General features: G+C 46.4%; 1 protein-coding gene across 1 annotated transcript in view; it reads right to left on the reverse strand.

The window, feature by feature from the left end:
• LOC125455212 (adenylate cyclase type 8-like) overlaps nt 1–19,933 on the reverse strand; it is a 163,959-nt gene that overhangs the window by 74,362 nt on the left and 69,664 nt on the right. The window contains exons 5-8 of the mRNA XM_048536930.2: nt 18,755–18,882; nt 6,015–6,173; nt 3,790–4,123; nt 2,530–2,724 (exon numbers count right to left, since the gene is read on the reverse strand). Coding sequence (XP_048392887.1) covers nt 2,530–2,724; nt 3,790–4,123; nt 6,015–6,173; nt 18,755–18,882 — 816 coding nt within the window. The remainder of the gene's footprint in view (nt 1–2,529; nt 2,725–3,789; nt 4,124–6,014; nt 6,174–18,754; nt 18,883–19,933) is intronic.

Raw genomic sequence — 19,933 nt, forward strand, 5'->3', positions numbered from 1 at the left:
CGACCTCCTGGTATTGCTGAGGTGACCTCCCGGTGTTGGTGTGGTGACCTCCCGGTGTTGGTGTGGTGACCTCCCGGTGTTAGTGTGGTGGTGCAGTGATCTGATGTCGGTGTGGTGACCTCCTGGCGTTGGTATGGTGACCTCCCGGTGTTGGTGCGGTGACCTCCGGTGTTGGTGTGGTGACCTCCCAGGGTTGATGAGGTGAACTCCTGGTGCTGATGTGGTGACCTCCAGCGTTGGTGAGGTGGTGCAGTGACCTGATGGGGGTGTGGTGACCTCCCGATGTTGGTGCGGTGGTGCAGTGACCTGATGTCAATGTAGTGACCTCCCGGTGTTGGTGCGGTGACCTCCCGGTGTTGGTGTGCGGTGACCTCCCGGTGTTGGTATGGTGACCTCCCAGTGTTGGTATGGTAACCTCCCAGTGTTGATGTGGTGAGCTCCTGGTGTTGGTGTGGTGACCTCCCGGCGTGGGTATGGTGAGCTCCCGGTGTTGGTGCGGTGGTGCAGTGACATGATGTCGATGTAGTGACCTCCCAGTGTTGGTGTAGTGACCTCACGGTGTTGGTGCGGTGACCTCCTGGTGTTGGTATGTTGACCTCCCAGTGTCAGTATGGTGACCACCCGGTGTTGGTGTGGTGAGCTCCCAGTGTTGGTGCGATGACCTCCCGTTGTTGGTGCGGTCACCTCCCCATATTGGTGTGGTGATCTCCCCGTATTGGTGCAGTGTCCTCCCCGTGTTGGTGCGGTGACCTCCCCATGTTGGTGTGCAGACCTCCTGGCGTTGGTGCGGTGACCTCCCCATGTTGGTGTGCAGACCTCCCCGTGTTGGTGCGGTGACCTCCCCGTGTTGGTGTGCAGACCTCCCCGTGTTGGTGCGGTGACCTCCCCATGTTGGTGTGCAGACCTCCCCGTATTGGTGCGGTGACCTCCCCATGTTGGTGTGTAGACCTCCCCGTGTTGGTGCGGTGACCTCCCCGTGTTGGTGCGGTGACCTCCTGGCATTGGTGCGGTGACCTTCCGGCGTTGGTGCGGTGACCTCCCCGTGTTGGTGCGGTGACCTTCTGGCGTTGGTGTGGTGACCTCCCGTTGTTGGTGCGGTGACCTCCCCGTATTGGTGTGGTGACCTCTCAGACTTGGTGCGGTGACCTCCCATTGTTGGTGTGCTGGCCTCCCCGTATTGGTGCAGTGACCTCCCCATTTTGGCGCAGTGACCTCCCGGTGTTGGTGCGGTATCCTCCCAGTGTTGGTGCAGTGACCTTCTGGTGTTGGAGCAGTGACCTCCCGGTGTTGGTGCGGTGACCTTCCAGTGTTGGTGCGGTGACCTCCCCGTATTGGTGTGGTGACCTCCTGGTTTTGGTGCAGTGACCTCCCAGTGTTGGTGTGGGGTCCTAGTACAGCATCTTTCTGGCATGGTGTGTTGCTGGTAAAGTGTGATGCCAAGACCTGGTACAGACTGGTACAGTGTCAGTGTGATCTGCTACACTGACCTCTTTTCTGTAATGCTGAACATTTTATTTCTGTATAGTCCAAAAACTTGTAACAAAAGAAGATGTGCCGAGGTCCTTTTGTACCTAAATTGGCACTATAATTGCCAATGTTTGAACTTTTCACTAAACTCATTGAGTATATCCAACAATAAAGGCTATTTTATTCTATCCCCAAGACAACACTCTGCAGCACATTCATTTAGAGATAGACAATGATAGGATCATAGAACTATAGAATCCTTACAGTGCAGAAAGAAGCCATTCAGTCCATCGAGTCTGCACTGACACCCGCGCCCCCAATAAAGTGCATCAACTCTCTCTCTGTAACCCTGCATGTTATTGTGGCTAATCCAATTAGCCTGCACATCTTTGGGTGCATTACTGGACTAGTAATCCAGAAATTTTGAGAGGCAAATATAAGTTTAAATTTCACATAAGCATTTCTAATCCATCTTTTGAGTGAGATCTGAAACCAAGTCCCACTCTGGACTCTCAAGAGGGCATAAAAGGTTCTAGTGACACTATTTCAAAGGAGCAGTGGCATCTGTCCTGCTGTTCAGCGTTGATTCTTGTCTCTTAATCACCATCGCAGGAACAAATGGCTTGTTTGTTATCACTTTGTTGTTTGTGGAGGTTTGTTTTGCATAAACTAGCCATCACTTTTCCTGAATTACACAGTAAGATCATGCCAAAAGGCACATGTTTGCATACAGAACACTTTATAAAGGTATTACACATTTTTGAGACCTCCGTATTCGTCACTGTAAATAAACACTATGAGACCCTTAAGTAGTTAAATGAAGACCCTTTGTTTAAAGTCCCTCTTAAAATGAATAAGAATGGACAAGCCTCGCACAAAGTGTCAGTTTCTGGCCACCTCAAGTCTCTGAGTCAGACAGTGCTCATTGAATGTGTGAAAATATGCCACAAGAAATTTCTAACTCTTTGCCTATGTTTACAAGTTTTACAGTCATTTGACAACATTAAAGTCACTCTATAATTCACTCCTTCAAACAAGAACCCAACAAAGTAGTCACTTTACCTTCTTTTCAATACCAGAGTCCTTAAAACTTAGTGTGATTTCATTAAGATAGGCAGCTCGCAGCTTGTCGCTGCTGCGCACCTCAATGGCATGTTCAACTCTCCTGTTGATCTCATCAAACCTGGAGGAGGGGATTACTGTGCTTATATTCTTGTCAGACTTTTGGGACTTTCTTCTGATTAGAGCTGCAAAAACCTGAAGGAATAAAGAAAAGGAAAAGGAACATCTGAAATTTCTTAACAATGCAGCACCCTGGAGGTGAGGAAGGTTATAGAATTGATGATTAATTAGTGCGTACTATGACTGTTAGCGATGCTATGTCTGTCTAGAGGATACAGCTTCATTTTTCCCTTCTGCGAAGGTTCTGCGTTCAAAGCCTCAAACAAGAAGCACCCCCAAGAAACATATTAGAACACAGAACATAGAACATAGAACAGTACAGCGCAGAACAGGCCCTTCAGCCCTCGATGTTGCGCCGGCCTGTGAACTAATCTAAGCCCCTCCCCCGACACTATCCCATCATTATCCATATGCTTATCCAAGCACTGTTTAAATGCCCCTAATGTGGCACTGCACTGTCACAGATGCCGGCTTTTATTGACATAACACCAAATGCACCTCCTGTTCTTTCTCAGGTGGATGTAGAACATTAGGTGATGATGCTTTGAAGAAAGGCTGGCATGTTCTGGTGTCCTGGCCACCATATGTCCCCTAACGGAAATAATTGATAGGTTAACTCATTGCTGTTCATACACTTGTTGCCACACCGCATAGCAACCACGTTTCAAAAGGTGGTACAGAGGGTGTCTCAAAGTGCTTCACAGCCAAAGGTTGTCCAAGGTGCTATCTTTTTGTTCTTTATTATTGGCTTCAGCGTTCCTTGAATTCGGAAAGTGATCGTGTCCCTGATCCACTGAGGCCTGTTAAGAACTGCATGCTTGTGTTTGTGCACGACTTTTACCTTCCCTCTCTGCCCTTTCCTCCCCCATGAATCTGCCAATATCTCGGCTAATGCCCCCCATTTTACCTCTCTGAGTCTGACCAGCTGGCCAGAACACTGCACAGCTCACAATCTGAGTCCTTTCAAATATTTGTCTTGTCCAATCCAAACTGTTTAGTTTTAAGATATAATCTTCTTTCCCAACCCAACGGCTAAATGGGAATGGTGGTGACGCATGTTGTAAAGTATGGTATTGTATGGCTGGCAAAGGGCACCTCAAGGGAAAAGAATAAGCTTGGAGTCTGGGAAATTTTACTCACTTTATTCAAGCCAACTATTCTGTTGAAAGGATGGTCAAGCCTCCATGGGGTCTCGGCTTCCAAGACTCTGAGCAGACTGGCATCAATGTGAAAACTGCTGCTGAAAGCGGTCTCTGTTTTCCTACGATCAAAGTGTGATCTTGGAGCTCCAGCCTCTGATTTTGCAATGCTAACTCGTATTCGTGGTGCATCCCCAGGAAAATCGTCATGCTTGATGAAGTAGGTTTTAATCTTATACTGATCCAATAAGTCACTACGTTTTTGGCCATAAGCCGCTTCAGTTTCATAATCACCTTTTAAACATTTCAAAGTAGCTTCAGAGATATGGATTCGTCTAAGACACAGGAGATAACACCGATTATCCAGCCTGCAGGTTTTGATATTTTTCTAAACAATCCTATTTTACAAATGCATGACAACTGCTTCTTTCTCTTTGTTACTTCTTATCTCTCTATCTATCTGATCTCTTCCTTGCCTTTTTAATTATCTTTATCTCTCTGCCTAACATTCACTGTACCTGAAAATTGGTAACTCTTTTTTAGTCACACACTCTCCCACGTTAGCGAGTTTTGAGAAGATTTGTAGCTCAGGTTGAAGTTCTGGATGTGAGTTTGCTTGCTGAGCTGGAAGGTTCGTTTTCAGACGTTTTCAGACAAATGGTGACGAAATGTCTGAAAACGAACCTTCCAGCTCAGCAAGCGAACTCACATCCAGAACTCTCCCATGTGCTTCCCCCTCATCGCTCCAAGACTCTTGGCCTTGTTTCCTTTAGCTCTTAACCTCCTGTTAATCAAATTCCAATCTCAGTCGGTCTCACTTTGCAACACATCAATCCTGGTTACATACTTTCCTTTATTGTCTGTTTGTTTTCTCTGCTTGGATGATTTACCTGCTTGAGCCCCAGCTGTGCTTTTTGTGTAGTCATTGTTTGTCATCTTGTTCTTTTTCTATCATTTCAGATTATCTCTGTTCATTAATCACATTTTCCTTCCATTGAACCTTCAGATCCTTTAGTCAGCGTTTGTCTTCTTTTTTACAGTCCATTTAACCAACCCACCCCTCTCACCATCACACTGTATTTCCCGTTCTCGGCCATACAAATATTTAGTCATGCCTCAATGGGGCGCACTCTCACACCTGAATCAAAGGTTATGGGCTCAAGTCCCAGCCAAGCACTTGAACTCAAAACTTACAAGAATAAAAAAAATTAGGCTATTCCAGCACATACTCAGAGAGAGCTTTGCTGTTGTCGGTGTAGTTTTTCACAGGAGACATTAAACTGAGACTTTGTGTAGCCTCTTAGAGGAATTTAAAAGATTGCAAGGCTATATTTAAACAGTGTGAGAATTACTGAGAGATAGTAAGAACTGCTGATGCTGGAGTGAGAAATAATACAGCATGGAGCTGGAGGAGCACAGCAGGCCAGGCAGCATCAGAGGAGCAGGAAAGTTGATGTTTCAGGTCAGGACCCATTCTCAGAAATGGGGGTGGGGGAAGGCTGTTGTGAAAAAATAAGAGAGGGGGGAGTCAGGCTGGGGTAGGTAGGTGGGATGGTGATAGGTGAGTGCAGGAAGGGAGTGGTGGGGATTGGCCAGTGAGTTAGGAGGGCCAGATAGGTGGGAGAGATGATGGACAGGTTGTGTCAGGTCAAGAAAGTGGGGATGATAGGAAGGGTTGGACATGGAATGAGGTCGGGGGTAGGGAGATTTTGAAACTGGTAAAAATCCACTTTTCCCCCCAGTTCAGGAACTCCCCACCTCCTACCTGCACTCACCTATCACCATCCAACCTACGTTCCCCAATCCCACTCCTCTCTCTCCTTATTTCTCAGCTCCCTTCCTCCTCCCCCATTTCTGAAGAGGGGTCAAGACTCAAAACATCAGTTTTCCTGCTCCTCCGATGCTGCCTGGCCTGCTGTGTTCACCCAGCTCCACACTGTGTTATGGGAATTACTGAAACAGATTAACAGATTTTTATCACCTTGATGGACCTTACTGTAAGTAAACTGGCTGTAGCTTTACTTATAGGCTCTGCCTTTCATAAGTACTTCACTGGGGTAAAGCAATTTGGGATAGTTTGAGGTAGAAAAGGAATAACGAAATGAAGTTTTTCTTTCATGATCACTCAGGCTTAATTCCTCTGGGCCTCGATCGTACACTCTCTGCCTTGCTTTACATTGTCTATTTAACTCCTTCTCTGTCTCTTTAACTTTGATACACTCTTACCCAGGTTGACCAGTAGTTTCAAGCTTGTCAGCTATGTTTACATCCAATGACCACACATCAAACTGCCACTTCCGTAGTCCCAGAACTCCACACAGGACAAAGCCAGAATGGATCCCAATCCGCATATCAATATCTGCTTGGAAGCTTGACCGGATCTTCCTAAATGGCAGAGAAATACTATCAGCAGAAATGATATACAGCATGTTTCATTTGGTGGGGAAACTGAGACTCTGCAGTGGCACCACAGTGAGAGACACACGAAGCTCAGACCATTTGGACTGTTGCTTTGTATTTTATTGTACTTTTGACTGTGAACTTAATTGGGAAACAAATTGTTTGACAACAAAGGACTGACAAAGAAATTTCTGCACTGAAAACAACAGATGCTGGAGATCACAGGGGGTTAGGCAGCATCCAAGAGAGAGCAAGCTAAAGTTTCGAGTTGTGATGACTCTTCACCAGAGTTGAAGTGAAGTGTGGCGGGGGCAACATTCATGCTATAGGTGGGGGAGATGTGACGGTGGTGGGTGTAGGGTTCTGGTGGAGAAAATATGTTGACAGTTCAGATTAAATTTTTGTGTTTTTAATAAGCTAGATTGTGAAAATTACTGAAAGTCATTGTAAGCTGTGTTTACATTACTGCTTTGCAAGCAATGGGAGAAGATGGTTCCTGGGAAGATGAACAACTTATGGGTGTAAATGAAAATGGTACATGAAGACGACTTTGGACCTCGAGAAGTGGAGATGGTCTCACTCTCTCTCTCTCTCTTTCCATCTCTCCAGTAAAATACCTGAAACTAAAGCAAGCCGGTTGGTATCACTTAACAGTTGATATAAGCTGCTGTTTTCAACCAATAAGTCAGAGAATTTACAATTTGTGAGTCAGTCACTCTGTGTGTTCTGTGAAGAAGTGAGAGAGCCCAAAGGAAAAGATCAGAGAACTGATGGAGTTGGACCAGCACACTCTATGTGCCACCAAGTGCAGGGCTCACCCAGCCATTTCCACAAACATGGGCGATTTGCTGGCAGTAATGTTTGTCCTTGCTGGCACTCTGGGCACTGCCCTACCAATACGGCTACGTCTGCATCTAATCCTGGCCACCACACATCTCCATTTTGTAATCCCTGGATGACCATGGTGGACTAAGCCAAAACCTGGCAGCGACCTTTGCTCAGGACAATCGCTCTTGCTCCCCATAATAATTTGCCATCCTCTACGGTGATCCAGTCTTGCCAAGCTCAGAAAAGTCTCTGTTCTGGTTGTGATGGCCCTTTTGTTTCCCCCATCACCACCAACTGTTTCAGTTTTGCCAGTATGGGATCTCAAAGGTTTGGCAAAGATCTGCAGCTCAAGTTGTGGGTGAGGTTGTTGACTTGCTCGCCAAGCTGGCTTGTTCTTGTTCAGACATTTCATCACCACGTGATGTGACATCATCAGTGGAGACTCTGATGAAGTGGTGTTATTCTACTCTGCTTGGAATTTATACCGCCTGGTCCCTTACAGTGAGTAGTGCCATTTCTGGCTTTGATTTGTATGGGTTTGTATATGGGCTCCAATTCTATGTGCTTGTTGATTGCATTATGAGTGGAGAACCATGCCTTTAGGAATTCCCGTGCGTGTCTATGTTTCGTGGAGCTTACTACGGTTACCCTGTTCCTGGTGGGCTGATGGCCTTTATTGTCTGAGTGTACTGATATTAAGGAGAGTTCATCGTGCCACTTTGCTGCTAGCCGATGTTCATGTATTCTGATGGCTAGTTTCCTTCCTGTTCATCCAATATAAAGTTTTTGGCAGTTGTTCGCACAGAACCAACATGGTTTACAAAATACCTTGCATCGACTGCCAAAAACATTACAATCGGACAGACAGGAAGGAAACTAGCCATCAGAATACATGAACATCAGCTAGCAGCAAAACGTCATGACAAACTCTCCGTAATATTGGTGCACTCAGACAATGAAGGCCATCAGTTTAACTGGGACAAAGTAACCATAGCAGCCCAAACCAAACACAGACGTGCGAGGGAATTCCTAGAGCATGGTTCTCCACCTGTAAAGCAATCAACAAGCACATAGAATTGGACTCTATATACAAACTCATACAAATCAAAACCAGAAATGGCACTACTCACCGTAACGGACCAAACAGTATAAATTCCACGCAGAGTAGAATAACACCACTTCATTGGAGGCTCCACTGATAATGTCACCTAGCATTTTGATAAAACGTCTGAAGGAGAACAAGCCAGCTTGGTGAGCAAGTCAACAACCTCAGTATGGGATCTTTCTATGTCCATAGTCTGAAATTTTCAGTGATGGCCAGAAGGGAGTCCAGAAAGTTTAAACCCAGAATGGACTCTTCCAGCAGCAGCATCACTGGTGGTGTATCTGCCAGTGGGAGGCGTCTCATTTCCCACTTGATGTCCTGGAAGATGTTTCAATTCTGCGCACTCAGAATAAGACCATAAGGCCATAAGACATAGGAGTGGAAGTAAAGCCATTCGGCCCATCAAGTCCACTCCGCCATTTAAATCATGGCTGATGGGCATTTCAACACCACTTCCCTGCACTCTCCCTGCAGCCCTTGATTCCTTTTGAGATCAAGAATTTGTCGATCTCTGCCTTGAAGGCATCCAACGTCCCGGCCTCCACTGCACTCTGCAGCAATGAATTCCACAAGCCCACCACTCTCTGGCTGAAGAAATGTCTCCTCATTTCTGTTTTAAATTTACCCCCTCTAATTTTAAGGCTGTACCCACGGGTCCTAGTCTCCCCGCCTAATGGAAACAACTTCCTAGCGTCCACCCTTTCTAAACCATACATTATCTTGTAAGTTTCTACTGGATCTCCCCTCAACCTTCTAAACTCTAATGAGTACAATCCCAGGATCCTTAGCCGTTCATCATACGTTAAACCTACCATTCCAGGGATCATCCGTGTGAATCTCAGCTGGACACGCTCCAGGGCTAGTATGTCCTTCCTGAGGTGTGGGGCCCAAAATTGGACACAGTATTCTAAATGGGGCCTAACTAGAGCCTTATAAAGCCTCAGAAGCACATTGCTGCTTTTATATTCCAACCCTCTTGAGATAAACGACAATATTACATTCGTTTTCTTAATTACGGACTCTACCTGCAAGTTAGCCTTTAGAGAATCCTGGACCAACACTCCCAGATCCCTTTGCACTTCCGATTTGCGAATTTTCTCACCATTTAGAAAGTAGTCCATGCCTGTATTCTTTTTTCCAAAGTGCAAAACCTCACATTTACTCACATTGAATTTCATCACCCATTTCCTGGACCACTCTCCCAAACTGTCTAAATCTTTCTGCAGCTTCTCCACCTCCTCAGCACTACCTGCCTGTCCACCTATCTTCCTTATCATTGGCAAACTTCACCAGAATGGCCCCAATCCCTTCATCCAGATCATTAATATATAAGGTGAACAGCTGTGGCCCCAACACTGAACCCTGCGGGACACCACTCGTCACCGATTGCCATTCCGACAAAGAGCCTTTTATCCCAACTCTCTGCCTTCTGTCAGACAGCCAATCCTCAATCCAAGCCATAGCTCACCTCGAACACCATGGGCCCTCACCTTGCTCAGCAGCCTCCCGTGAGAATAAAAGTCCACAGCTGAATTTGACCAGAAGCTATGAGCGGCACAATTTTGTCCTCTTTAATCAGCCCAAGCAGGGCTTTGTGGACTGTTAACTACTCGAAATTAATCTCGTTTAAAATATTGGTGGGACTTTCTCACACCAAAGAGGACCACCAGACCTCCATTCTCTACCTGGGTATAGCTTCATTCAGCATCAGCCAAAGTCCAGGACATATCAAGTGTTCCTCTCTGTTAGGCTACTGATAACATTACCCCAGAGAGGCATTGCATGTCAGCACCACATCTCACTTGGTGTCAGGATAATAAAATGTGAGGCTGGATGAACACAGCAGGCCAAGCAGCATCTCAGGAGCACAAAAGCTGACGTTTCGGGCCTAGACCCTTCATCAGAGAGGGGGATGGGGAGAGGGAATTGGAATAAATAGGGAGAGAGGGGGAGGCGGACCGAAGATGGAGAGTAAAGAAGATAGATGGAGAGAGTGTAGGTGGGGAGGTAGGGAGGGGATAGGTCAGTCCAGGGAAAACGGACAGGTCAAGGAGGTGGGATGAGGTTAGTAGGTAGATGGGGGTGCGGCTTGGGGTGGGAGGAAGGGATGGGTGAGAGGAAGAACCGGTTAGGGAGGCAGAGACAGGTTGGACTGGTTTTGGGATGCAGTGGGTGGAGGGGAAGAGCTGGGCTGGTTGTGTGGTGCAGTGGGGGGAGGGGACGAACTGGGCTGGTTTAGGGATGCAGTAGGGGAAGGGGAGATTTTGAAACTGGTGAAGTCCACATTGATACCATTAGGCTGCAGGGTTCCCAAGCGGAATATGAGTTGCTGTTCCTGCAACCTTCGGGTGGCATCATTGTGGCACTGCAGGAGGCCCATGATGGACATGTCATCTAAAGAATGGGAAGGGGAGTGGAAATGGTTTGCGACTGGGAGGTGCAGTTGTTTATTGCGAACCGAGCAGAGGTGTTCTACAAAGCGGTCCCCAAGCCTCCGCTTGGTTTCCCCAATGTAGAGGAAGCCACACCGGGTACAGTGGATGCAGTATACCACATTGGCAGATGTGCAGGTGAACCTCTGCTTAATGTGGAATGTCATCTTGGGGCCTGGGATAGGGGTGAGGGAGGAGGTGTGGGGGCAAGTGTAGCATTTCCTGCGGTTGCAGGGGAAGGTGCCGGGTGTGGGGGGGTTGGAGGGCAGTGTGGAGCGAACAAGGGAGTCACGGAGAGAGTGGTCTCTCCGGAAAGCAGACAGGGGTGGGGATGGAAAAATGTCTTGGGTGGTGGGGTCAGATTGTAAATGGCGAAAGTGTCGGAGGATGATGCGTTGTATCCGGAGGTTGGTGGGGTGGTGTGTGAGAACGAGGGGCTCCTCTTAGGGCGGTTGTGGCGGGGGCGGGGTGTGAGAGATGTGTTGCGGGAAATACGGGAGACGCGGTCAAGGGCGTTCTCGATCACTGTGGGGGGAAAGTTGCTGTCCTTAAAGAACTTGGACATCTGGGATGTGCGGGAGTGGAATGTCTTATCGTGGGAGCAGATGCAGCGGAGGCGGAGGAATTGGGAATAGGGGATGGAATTTTTGCAGGAGGGTGGGTGGGAGGTGGGTTGGTGTCAGAGTGTGTCAATACCTTAGACGATGATAGCTGCTTCTTCACTTCCCTAAACATTACATCTTGGCTATGAGACCATTTCCATGGCTGACCCCTTTTCAAAAGCAGATGTAAGGGTTCCAGGATGGAGGCCTGGTTATGTCACCAACACAAGGAAAGACCTAAGTTCTGGTACAGACATGGGAGCTGGGGCACCTCTGATCCCTGTAACTTTATCATCCAACAAGTATAACCTGGCCTTGTCGAACTGTAGCCCACGTGTGTCACTTGAGGTGCCTGGAACATACATTTTCCCTTTTCTGGAAGGCATCTGCCTTGGAGAAATGTTTAAGCACTATGTCCAAGTTCTCTAAGTGCTGTTTGTGGTCTTCTCTGTTATTAGCATGTCATCCAGATAAGCAGCAACGTCAGGCAGACCTTGTAAAATGTTCTCCATTATCCACTGGAAAATGGCACAGACTGACAACACTCCAAAAGACTGGTATACTGGTACAAACCCTTACAGGTATTAATTGTAACATACTTCTTGGAATCTTCATCTAATTGCAATTGCAGATACAAGTGGCACAAGTCCAGCCTTGTGAAGGTCAGAGCCCCCAACCCCAAGTTCTGCATATAAGCCTTCTACATGAGGGAATGGGTATTTACCCAGCTGCAAAAAGCGGTTTACTGTTTGTATGATAACAAAGTGTGGAGCTGAATGAACACAACAGGCCAAGCAGCATCTCAGGAGCACAAAAGCTGATGTTTCGGGCCTAGACCCTTCATCAGAAAAGGGGGATGGGGAGAGGGTTCTGGAATAAATAAGGAGAGAGGGGGAGGCGGACCGAAGATGGATAGAGGAGAAGATAGGTGGAGAGGAGAGTATAGGTTGGGAGGCCCCCCCACTGCATCCCAAAACCAGCCCATCTTATCTCCGCCTCCCTAACCTGTTCTTCCTCTCACCCATCCCCTCCTCCCACCTCAAGCCACACCTCTATTTCCCACCTACTACTTCATCCCGCCTCCTTGACCTGTCAGTCCTCCCCGGACTGACCTATCCCCTCCCTACCTCCCCACCTGTACTCTCCTCTCCACCTATCTTCTTTTCTCTCCATCTTTGGTCCGCCTCCCCCTCTCTCCCTCTTTATTCCAGTTCCCTCTCCCCATCCCCCTCTCTGATGAAGGGCCTAGGCCCGAAACGTCAGCTTTTGTGCTCCTGAGATGCTGCTTGGCCTGCTGTGTTCATCCAGCTTCACACTTTGTTATCTTGGTTTGATGATTCCTTCATTTTCCAGCCTCCTGATCCTGCCTCTACCTTTGCCCATTCGGGAAATGGGGCTGGGCAGGACTTGCAGAAATAATGGAATTGCTTCATGGTCAACATGCAAGGTAGCCTTGGTGCTTTTGATAATCCGTAGCCCTTCCTGAAAAACCTCAGAGTATTTAATGAGACTACACACAAGCAGCCATTTTCTAATCAAAAATATTGAGCTAATCCAGATGAATCAATCATTCTCAACCAATTCCACCCCATCTAGCTTAGGCCTGAGCCTTATAATACAATCAGTGGTGACTGAACTAGCTGCTTCTCCTAAGAGACCGGAACTGAAATTGTACCCTTAACCAGTACAGGCTGCCTGGTACAGGTTCTCAGTCCGGACAAGGGCTTGTGCAAACATAAGGGCTGGAGTGCAGAGCGTGTTTTGTTAAATTCTGGTTCTGTAATCACTGATCCAGCCACAACCAGTGTCGACCTCCATTAGAACCAGGTGACCATTTAATCAGACCTTTATTTTTATTGGTTCTGGTTTGGATGTTGCTGAGCAAATTATCTGTTCCAAACCGGATGCAGGTGGATTTCCCAAGGTGAGCACTCTCATGGATAACGGCCTTTGAGTTCTCTTACTCAGCTCAGGCCTACTGGGATCCTTTTGCTGTCTCAAGTCTGCACACCAGCAGCTAGTACAATGGCTTGTTGGTGCGGGTCCTGAAGAAACTTTTAACCATTTTACCAAGGCTTGGCTTTGTTTTACGGTTTTGCTGTGGGCTGACCTAGAGTCCCTCTGTTCAGGGTATGTCCTGAGTGAGGCTATGGAACTGCCTTCACTCAAATGGTGTTCCTCAACCTCAGTCAGGCTGGCGAGAGTGTCCACTTCTATCTGAATACCCTGAAACTCATCTGCTCCGCTGCTGCATTTTCTAATGGCAATGTTGGTTGGGTATCTGTTTGAGGTCCAGTTTGGCTGAAGCTAGTTGGCGCTTTTGTACGGTCCCAACGTTAATCTTATTCTCATCGCCACTGAACTAAGTCTGCAAATGTTGCTATCCTGTCCCCCTTTATTTACACAAGTACAGTACACGACACTCAGAAACAGCTCCTAGTGTGAACCGAACCCCATAATGTTGTTTTTAATTGTTTTGTGTTTTTCTAACCATTGTGTAAAGACTTATTCTATATTTACCACCATTAGGAAAACACCCTTGTGGTTAGTAAACCATCAAAAAGCAAAGCCTGATAGGGCAATGCTTACAGCAAAAAGTGAGGGAGGGTGGTGGTGGTTGGGGAAATAAGGGGGGGAATAAGTCAAAATGGAGTTGGAGGGAGATATAAAACAGTCCATCCTGCACGGTGCCCGTCTCTTCCTAAGGGCATCGAGAGCATTGGTGGTCATCGTGTGCTCCCTCACAATGACCCAAGCTCAAATACAGTCATGGAAGAGGGGCAGGCACTCAGCAGAGATGACCCATCGACAGCACACTGCCTGTTTATAGCCAGCTGGCCAGGATCAGGAGCAGACCCATGAGAAGATCCTCTGACTTCCCAGCAGCCCTCCAAACTGGGCGCCCAAGATCAGGAGTGTGGGCCTGAAGTGCAACCAAAAAGAAAATAACCATGTTTTTCAGCAACTAAAAAGGGAATGCAAACACCCACAGTGCAAAATAAACAGTTGGGCTGGGAGTCCGTGAGCCACCGTGATCCATAATTGGAACAAACTGCTCTGTGCAACACCCTTTACCCCAGCTCCCCCAGGGAAAGAAGGAGGACTATCGCATAGAGAGCCCTCTAGCGGGGATCCCCACTGCCTGGTGGTAAATGGGCAGGGCAAGGTGTGTTCGAGCAGTGGATGAGGGAGAAAAGGTGAATGGTGTACTGCAGCCATCTATACAACACACGTTCCAGAGGCAGCTCAGGTCATGGGGCACAGGGTCCCGGGGAGATACGGGATCCTGGGGCCAATGAGAAATTCCATCTGAGGAAGGGTACATGCAATCACAATCCCATCGCACACCTGAGCATCCTCCAAATGGTGCACAACATGGGCTCCAAAGCACTATTCTCAGATGTCGAATGATAACAGCTGCAAGCCAGGCATCGATCATCGCTCTGCTGCCTAATTCCTGCAGCAGCATCCAGCCCAGATTCCTACCACCCAGCACGTCCCTGACTCTGGTCACCGCCCCCCAGCAAGGGCCCTCCCATCCAGCAGCCTGTCAAACCTGTAGTTGTGAACATACAACATAGAACAGTGTAGCACAGCTCAGGCTGTTCGGCTCATGATGTTGTTGCTGACCTATTATCCTAGTAAGATCAATCTGCCCTGCATACCCTACATTTTACTGTCCTCCATGTGCCTATCCAAGAGTTGCTTAAAAAGTCTCTAAAGTACCTGACCCCACTACCACTGCCGGCAACACATTTCACGCACCCACCACTGTCTGTGTAAAGAACCTACCTCTGACATCTCCCCTATACTTTCCTCCAATCACTTTAAAATTATGCCCCCTCATAATAGTCATTTCCGCCCTGGGAAAAAGTCTCTGATTATCCAATCTACCTATGCCTCTCATCATTTTATACACCTCCATCAAGTCACCTCTCACCCTTCTTCATTCCAATGATACAAGCCCTGGCTCCCTCAACCTTTCCTCATAAGACCTGCCCTCCAGACCAGGCAGCATCCTGGTAAATCTCCTTTTCACCCTCTCTAAAGCTTCCACATCCTTCCTGTAATGAGGTGACCAGAACTGAACATCATATTCCAAGTGTGGTCTAACCAGAGTTTTAAAGAGCTACAGCATGACCTCATGACTCTTAAACTCAATTCCCCTGCCAATGAAAGCCAACACACCATAAGCCTTATTAACAACCCTATCAACTTGGATAGCAGCTTTGAGAGATCTATGGACGTGGACCCCAATATCCATCATTTCTTCCACACTACCAAGAATCCTGCCATGAACCCTCTATTCTGCATTCAAAGAACCTTTGCAACCTTCCAAAATGAATCATTTCACACTTTTCTGGGTTGAATTCCAGCTGCTAGTTCTTTGCCCAGCTCTGCATCCTGTCAATGTCCTGTTGCAACCTACAACAGCTCTCCATGCTGTCTGCAACTCCACCAACCTTTGTGTCATCGGCAAACTTACTAACCCACCCTTCACTTCCTCATCCAAGTTATTTATAAAGATCACAAAGAGCAGGGGTCTCTGAACAGATCCCTGCAGAACACCACTGGTCACCGAGCTCCAGACTGAATACTTTCCATCTACTACCACCCTCTGTCTTCTATAGGACAACCCGTTTTGTATCCAGACAGCCAAATTTCCCTGAATCCCATGCCTCCTTACTTTCTGAATGAGCCTACCATGGGGAACCTTATCAAATGCCTTGCTAAAATCCATTGACACCACATCCACTGCTCTACCTTCATGAATGTATTTTGTCACATCCTCAAATAAGTCAATAAGTCTTGTGAGGCATGACCTGCCCCTCACAAAGCCATGCTGACTATTTCTAATCAAACTGTGCTTTTCCTAATAATCATAAGTACTGTCTCTCAGAATCCTCCCCAATAATTTGCCCATCTCAGAAGTAAGACTGTCTGGTCTGTAATTTCCAGGATTATCCCTATTCCATTTCCTGAACAAAGGAATGGCATTTTAAACCCTCCAATCTTCTGGTACTGCTCCAGTAGACAGTGAGGATGCAAAGATCATTACCAAAGGGGCCGCAATCTCTTCCCTCACATCCTGTAGAAACCTTGGGTATATTCTATCTGGCCCAGGGGACTTATCCATCCTCATGCTTTTCAAAATTTCTTGCACATCCTCCTTCCTAGCATTGACCTGTTCGAACGCATCTGCCTGTTTCATGCTGTCCTCACAAACTACAAGGTCCCTCTCATTGGTGAATGCTGAAGCAAAGAATTCATTAAGAATCTCCCCCACCTCCTCTGACTCTGCACTCAAGTTCCCTCCACGATCCCTGATTGGCCCTACCCTCACTCTGCCATCCTCTTGTTCCTCACATAAGCATAGAACGCCTTTGGGTTTTTCTTGATCCTCCCTGCCAAGGTTTTCTCATAACTCCTTCTAGCTCTCCTAAGTCCATTCTTTAGTTCCTCCTGGCTACCTTGTAGACTTCTACAGCCCTGTCTGATCCTTGCTTCTTCAACCTTAAGTAAGCTTCCTTTTTCCTCTTGACTAGGTATTCCACATGTCTTGTCATCCAAGGTTCCTTCACCTTACCATCCTTTCCTTGCCTCAGTGGGACAAACCTATCCAGTACTTGTAGCAAATGCTCCCTCAACAACCTCCACATTTCCCTGAGAACTTCTGATCCCAATCGGTGCTCCGTAGTTCTTGCCTAATAGCATTGTAATTCCCCCTCCCCCAATTAAATACTTTCCCATACCATCTGATCCCATCCCTCTCTATGGGTATTGTAAAGGTCAGGGAGTTGATCACTATCGCTGAAGTACAGATTCCTGAGCTGGACGAATTCTATCATATTATGGGGTTCCTTCACCTTAAGCTCCCTAATTTAGTCGACCTCATTACACTTCACCTAATTCGGAATTGCCTGTTCCCTAGTAGGCACCATCACAAGCTGTGTACACACTCCACAGATTCCTTTCCTTGCGATCTGCTACCAACCTGATTTTCCCAGTCCACCTGCTTAATGAAGTTTGCCTTGATGTTCTTTTACTGATCTTTTATTGGGTGGTCTTTCCTCCATTGCTTTAACACTGCAAGTTTGCATCAAAAATCTAAGGATTTAGCCTCTTGGGTCTTCCATTATTTTCCAGAGAATGGTATTTGGCTCTGTTGAAAGTGTTGGCCTATTGTTCTAGACTTGGAAATGAAGTATAAAGATATTTACATTTTCTAAAGAAAGCTGTGCCACTTGAAGTTAAATTCTTCAGCTCCAACATTCATTCCGACCAGATTCGATATTTGTTCTCACACATATAGTCAGTAATGAAATTAGTTAACCCCATGCTATCTGATGGGATCAGTGAGGCACATCGTGGGTAGATGGAAATCTTATCATCTGACTCAGAAAATCATGGGTTCAAAACTCAGTGGGGAAACCTGTGAGCGTAATCCTGGCCAATACTTCAGTGCAGCATAGAGAGATTATTGCACTGTTGGTGCTGGATTTTGTGTCCAGAAATTGGATGGCCACTCACTTATATAGAAGTATATTAGGACAGGACAATGTTACAACATTCCAACATCACCATGGTCTAAAATGACAGAAGAAAAACAAGCATGGAAATTAACAGCCAGCCTGCCTGCCATTTTGAAAGTACTGATTAAGTAATTGAGCTTGTTAGCAACCAAATATTCTGCATTTTATTTTGTTGCCTGCCTCATTTCTTGGATATCATTTTTATTCTTTCTTGGGAACATCAGCATTGCTGCCTGGTCCAGCATTTGTTGCTCAGCCCTGGTACCTCTTGAGAAGGTGGTGGTGAGCTGCCTTTGTGAACCACTACAGTCCATGTGACGTAGGCATACTTTCCCAGGTGGTTGGAACTGTGAAGAGGGTTCCCCTTTATACTGGTAGTACGAACTGCTATCCCATTTTTGACAACACCCCTCTGCCACATGATGGACCAGTCTACCATCTGTTTAGGTATGGAGTTCCTCTATACTGGCCTCTTTCTGCTGGATGCTATTGGCTGGCCATTCAACACTTCATTGGAGGTTCTGAAATTGTCAGGGAAAAAGCAGCCCAACTCTTGTTTCTGGTCCATCTTGCAGACTACACAGAAAAACACATCAGGAAGTTGCCATATACCAGAGAATATGCCTGTTCTCATGTGGACCCCACGGGGCTATTCAACGAAGACCCAGAGGGTGTTCTTCCCAGCGTCATGACCAATATTTATGCCTCACCCAATGTTATTAAATGGATTATCTGGTCATTCACATCTTTGCTGTTTGTGGGAGCTTGCTGTGAACATACTGGTTGCTGCTGTGTTTCCTAAACTATAACCGTGACTAATCTACTGAAAATTTCAAATGTGCTGCAAAAATGCAACTATTTTACTTTGCTGTCCTTTTATTCCCCAATTCATAGCTTCCAGGTTGCAACAGAATTAGTTCTTTAGCCTTAAAAGACACCAGCTAATGAAAATATTGATTGTTGTTTTGTAATGGTAAACGGGGAATTTCTGGTGACTGTACCGAGTCAGATTTGAACAAATATCTGAATAAAGTGGCCTGTAATGAGTATTATATGGCTTTCTTACCGAATTGCTCGGATCATTCCCAGACCGAGTTCCACACAGCAATGGGCATGATCATCACGTGGTTCAGGCAATCCTGAAACAGCGTAGTAGCAGTCGCCCAGAATCTTGATCCGCAAACAGTTGTGTTCCTATTGAGTGAAAGGCCAAATGTTTAAACTAATCTCTTTTTTGATTAATTCTCATGAGTCGTTTAAATGTTTTGTACCTGACTGACTCCAATAGTTGGAATGTCATTTGGCACCAAAAACATGCATGCTTCAGGCCCTGGGTTAAATCCAGAGATTTACTAACCCATCCAACTGACAGAGAAGATGAAGAGATCATCATCACCTCTAACTGGCCCAAATTTCCTCGGCAAAGCTTCTCTAATTCTGGCTTATGTATGTTCACAATTATAAATATGCTTTATCATTGATGGTCATAACTTCATTTGCCTATTCCCCAAGCTCAAGATTTTCTCACAATATTTTTCTGACTCTCTATCTCATATTCTTCTTTTAAGAGCCTTTTTATAACTGCTGCCTGGCCTTCTGTGTTCCTCCAGCTCCACACAGTGTTGTCTCTTTAACCAAGGTCTTAGTCACCTCCTATCTCCTTGTGTGGCTCAACCTCACACTTTGTTTTGTAAAGCTCCTATGAAACTCCTAGGGATGTTTTGCTAAAGACCTAAATTGTTTTTTTTAACATCTTAGGAGGGCCTGAATTTTTGTTTTAGGCTCATAAAATGTCAGTAGCCCTTTCATGGTTTCAGAACACATAGAACATAGAACATTACAGCACAGTACAGGCCCTTCGGCCCTCGATGTTGTGCCGACCTGTCATACCGATCTCAAGCCCATCTAACCTACACTATTCCATGTATGTCCATCTGCTTGTCCAATGACGGCTTGAATGTTCTTAAGGTTGGCGAATCTACTACCGTTGCAGGCAAAGCGTTCCATTCCCTTACTACGCTCCGAGTAAAGAAACTACCTCTGACATCTTTCCTATATCCTTCACCCCTCAATTTAATACTATGCCCCCTCATGCTCACTGTCACCATCCTAGGAAAAAGGCTCTCCCTATCCACCCTATCTAACCCTCTGATTATTTTATATGTTTCAATTAAGTCACCTCTCAACCTTCTTCTCTCTAATGAAAACAGCCTCAAGTCCCTCAGCCGTTCCTCCGAAGACCTTC

This window comes from Stegostoma tigrinum, chromosome 9, assembly GCF_030684315.1.
Source record: "Stegostoma tigrinum isolate sSteTig4 chromosome 9, sSteTig4.hap1, whole genome shotgun sequence".
In the NCBI taxonomy this organism is placed as follows: Eukaryota; Metazoa; Chordata; class Chondrichthyes; order Orectolobiformes; family Stegostomatidae; genus Stegostoma; species Stegostoma tigrinum.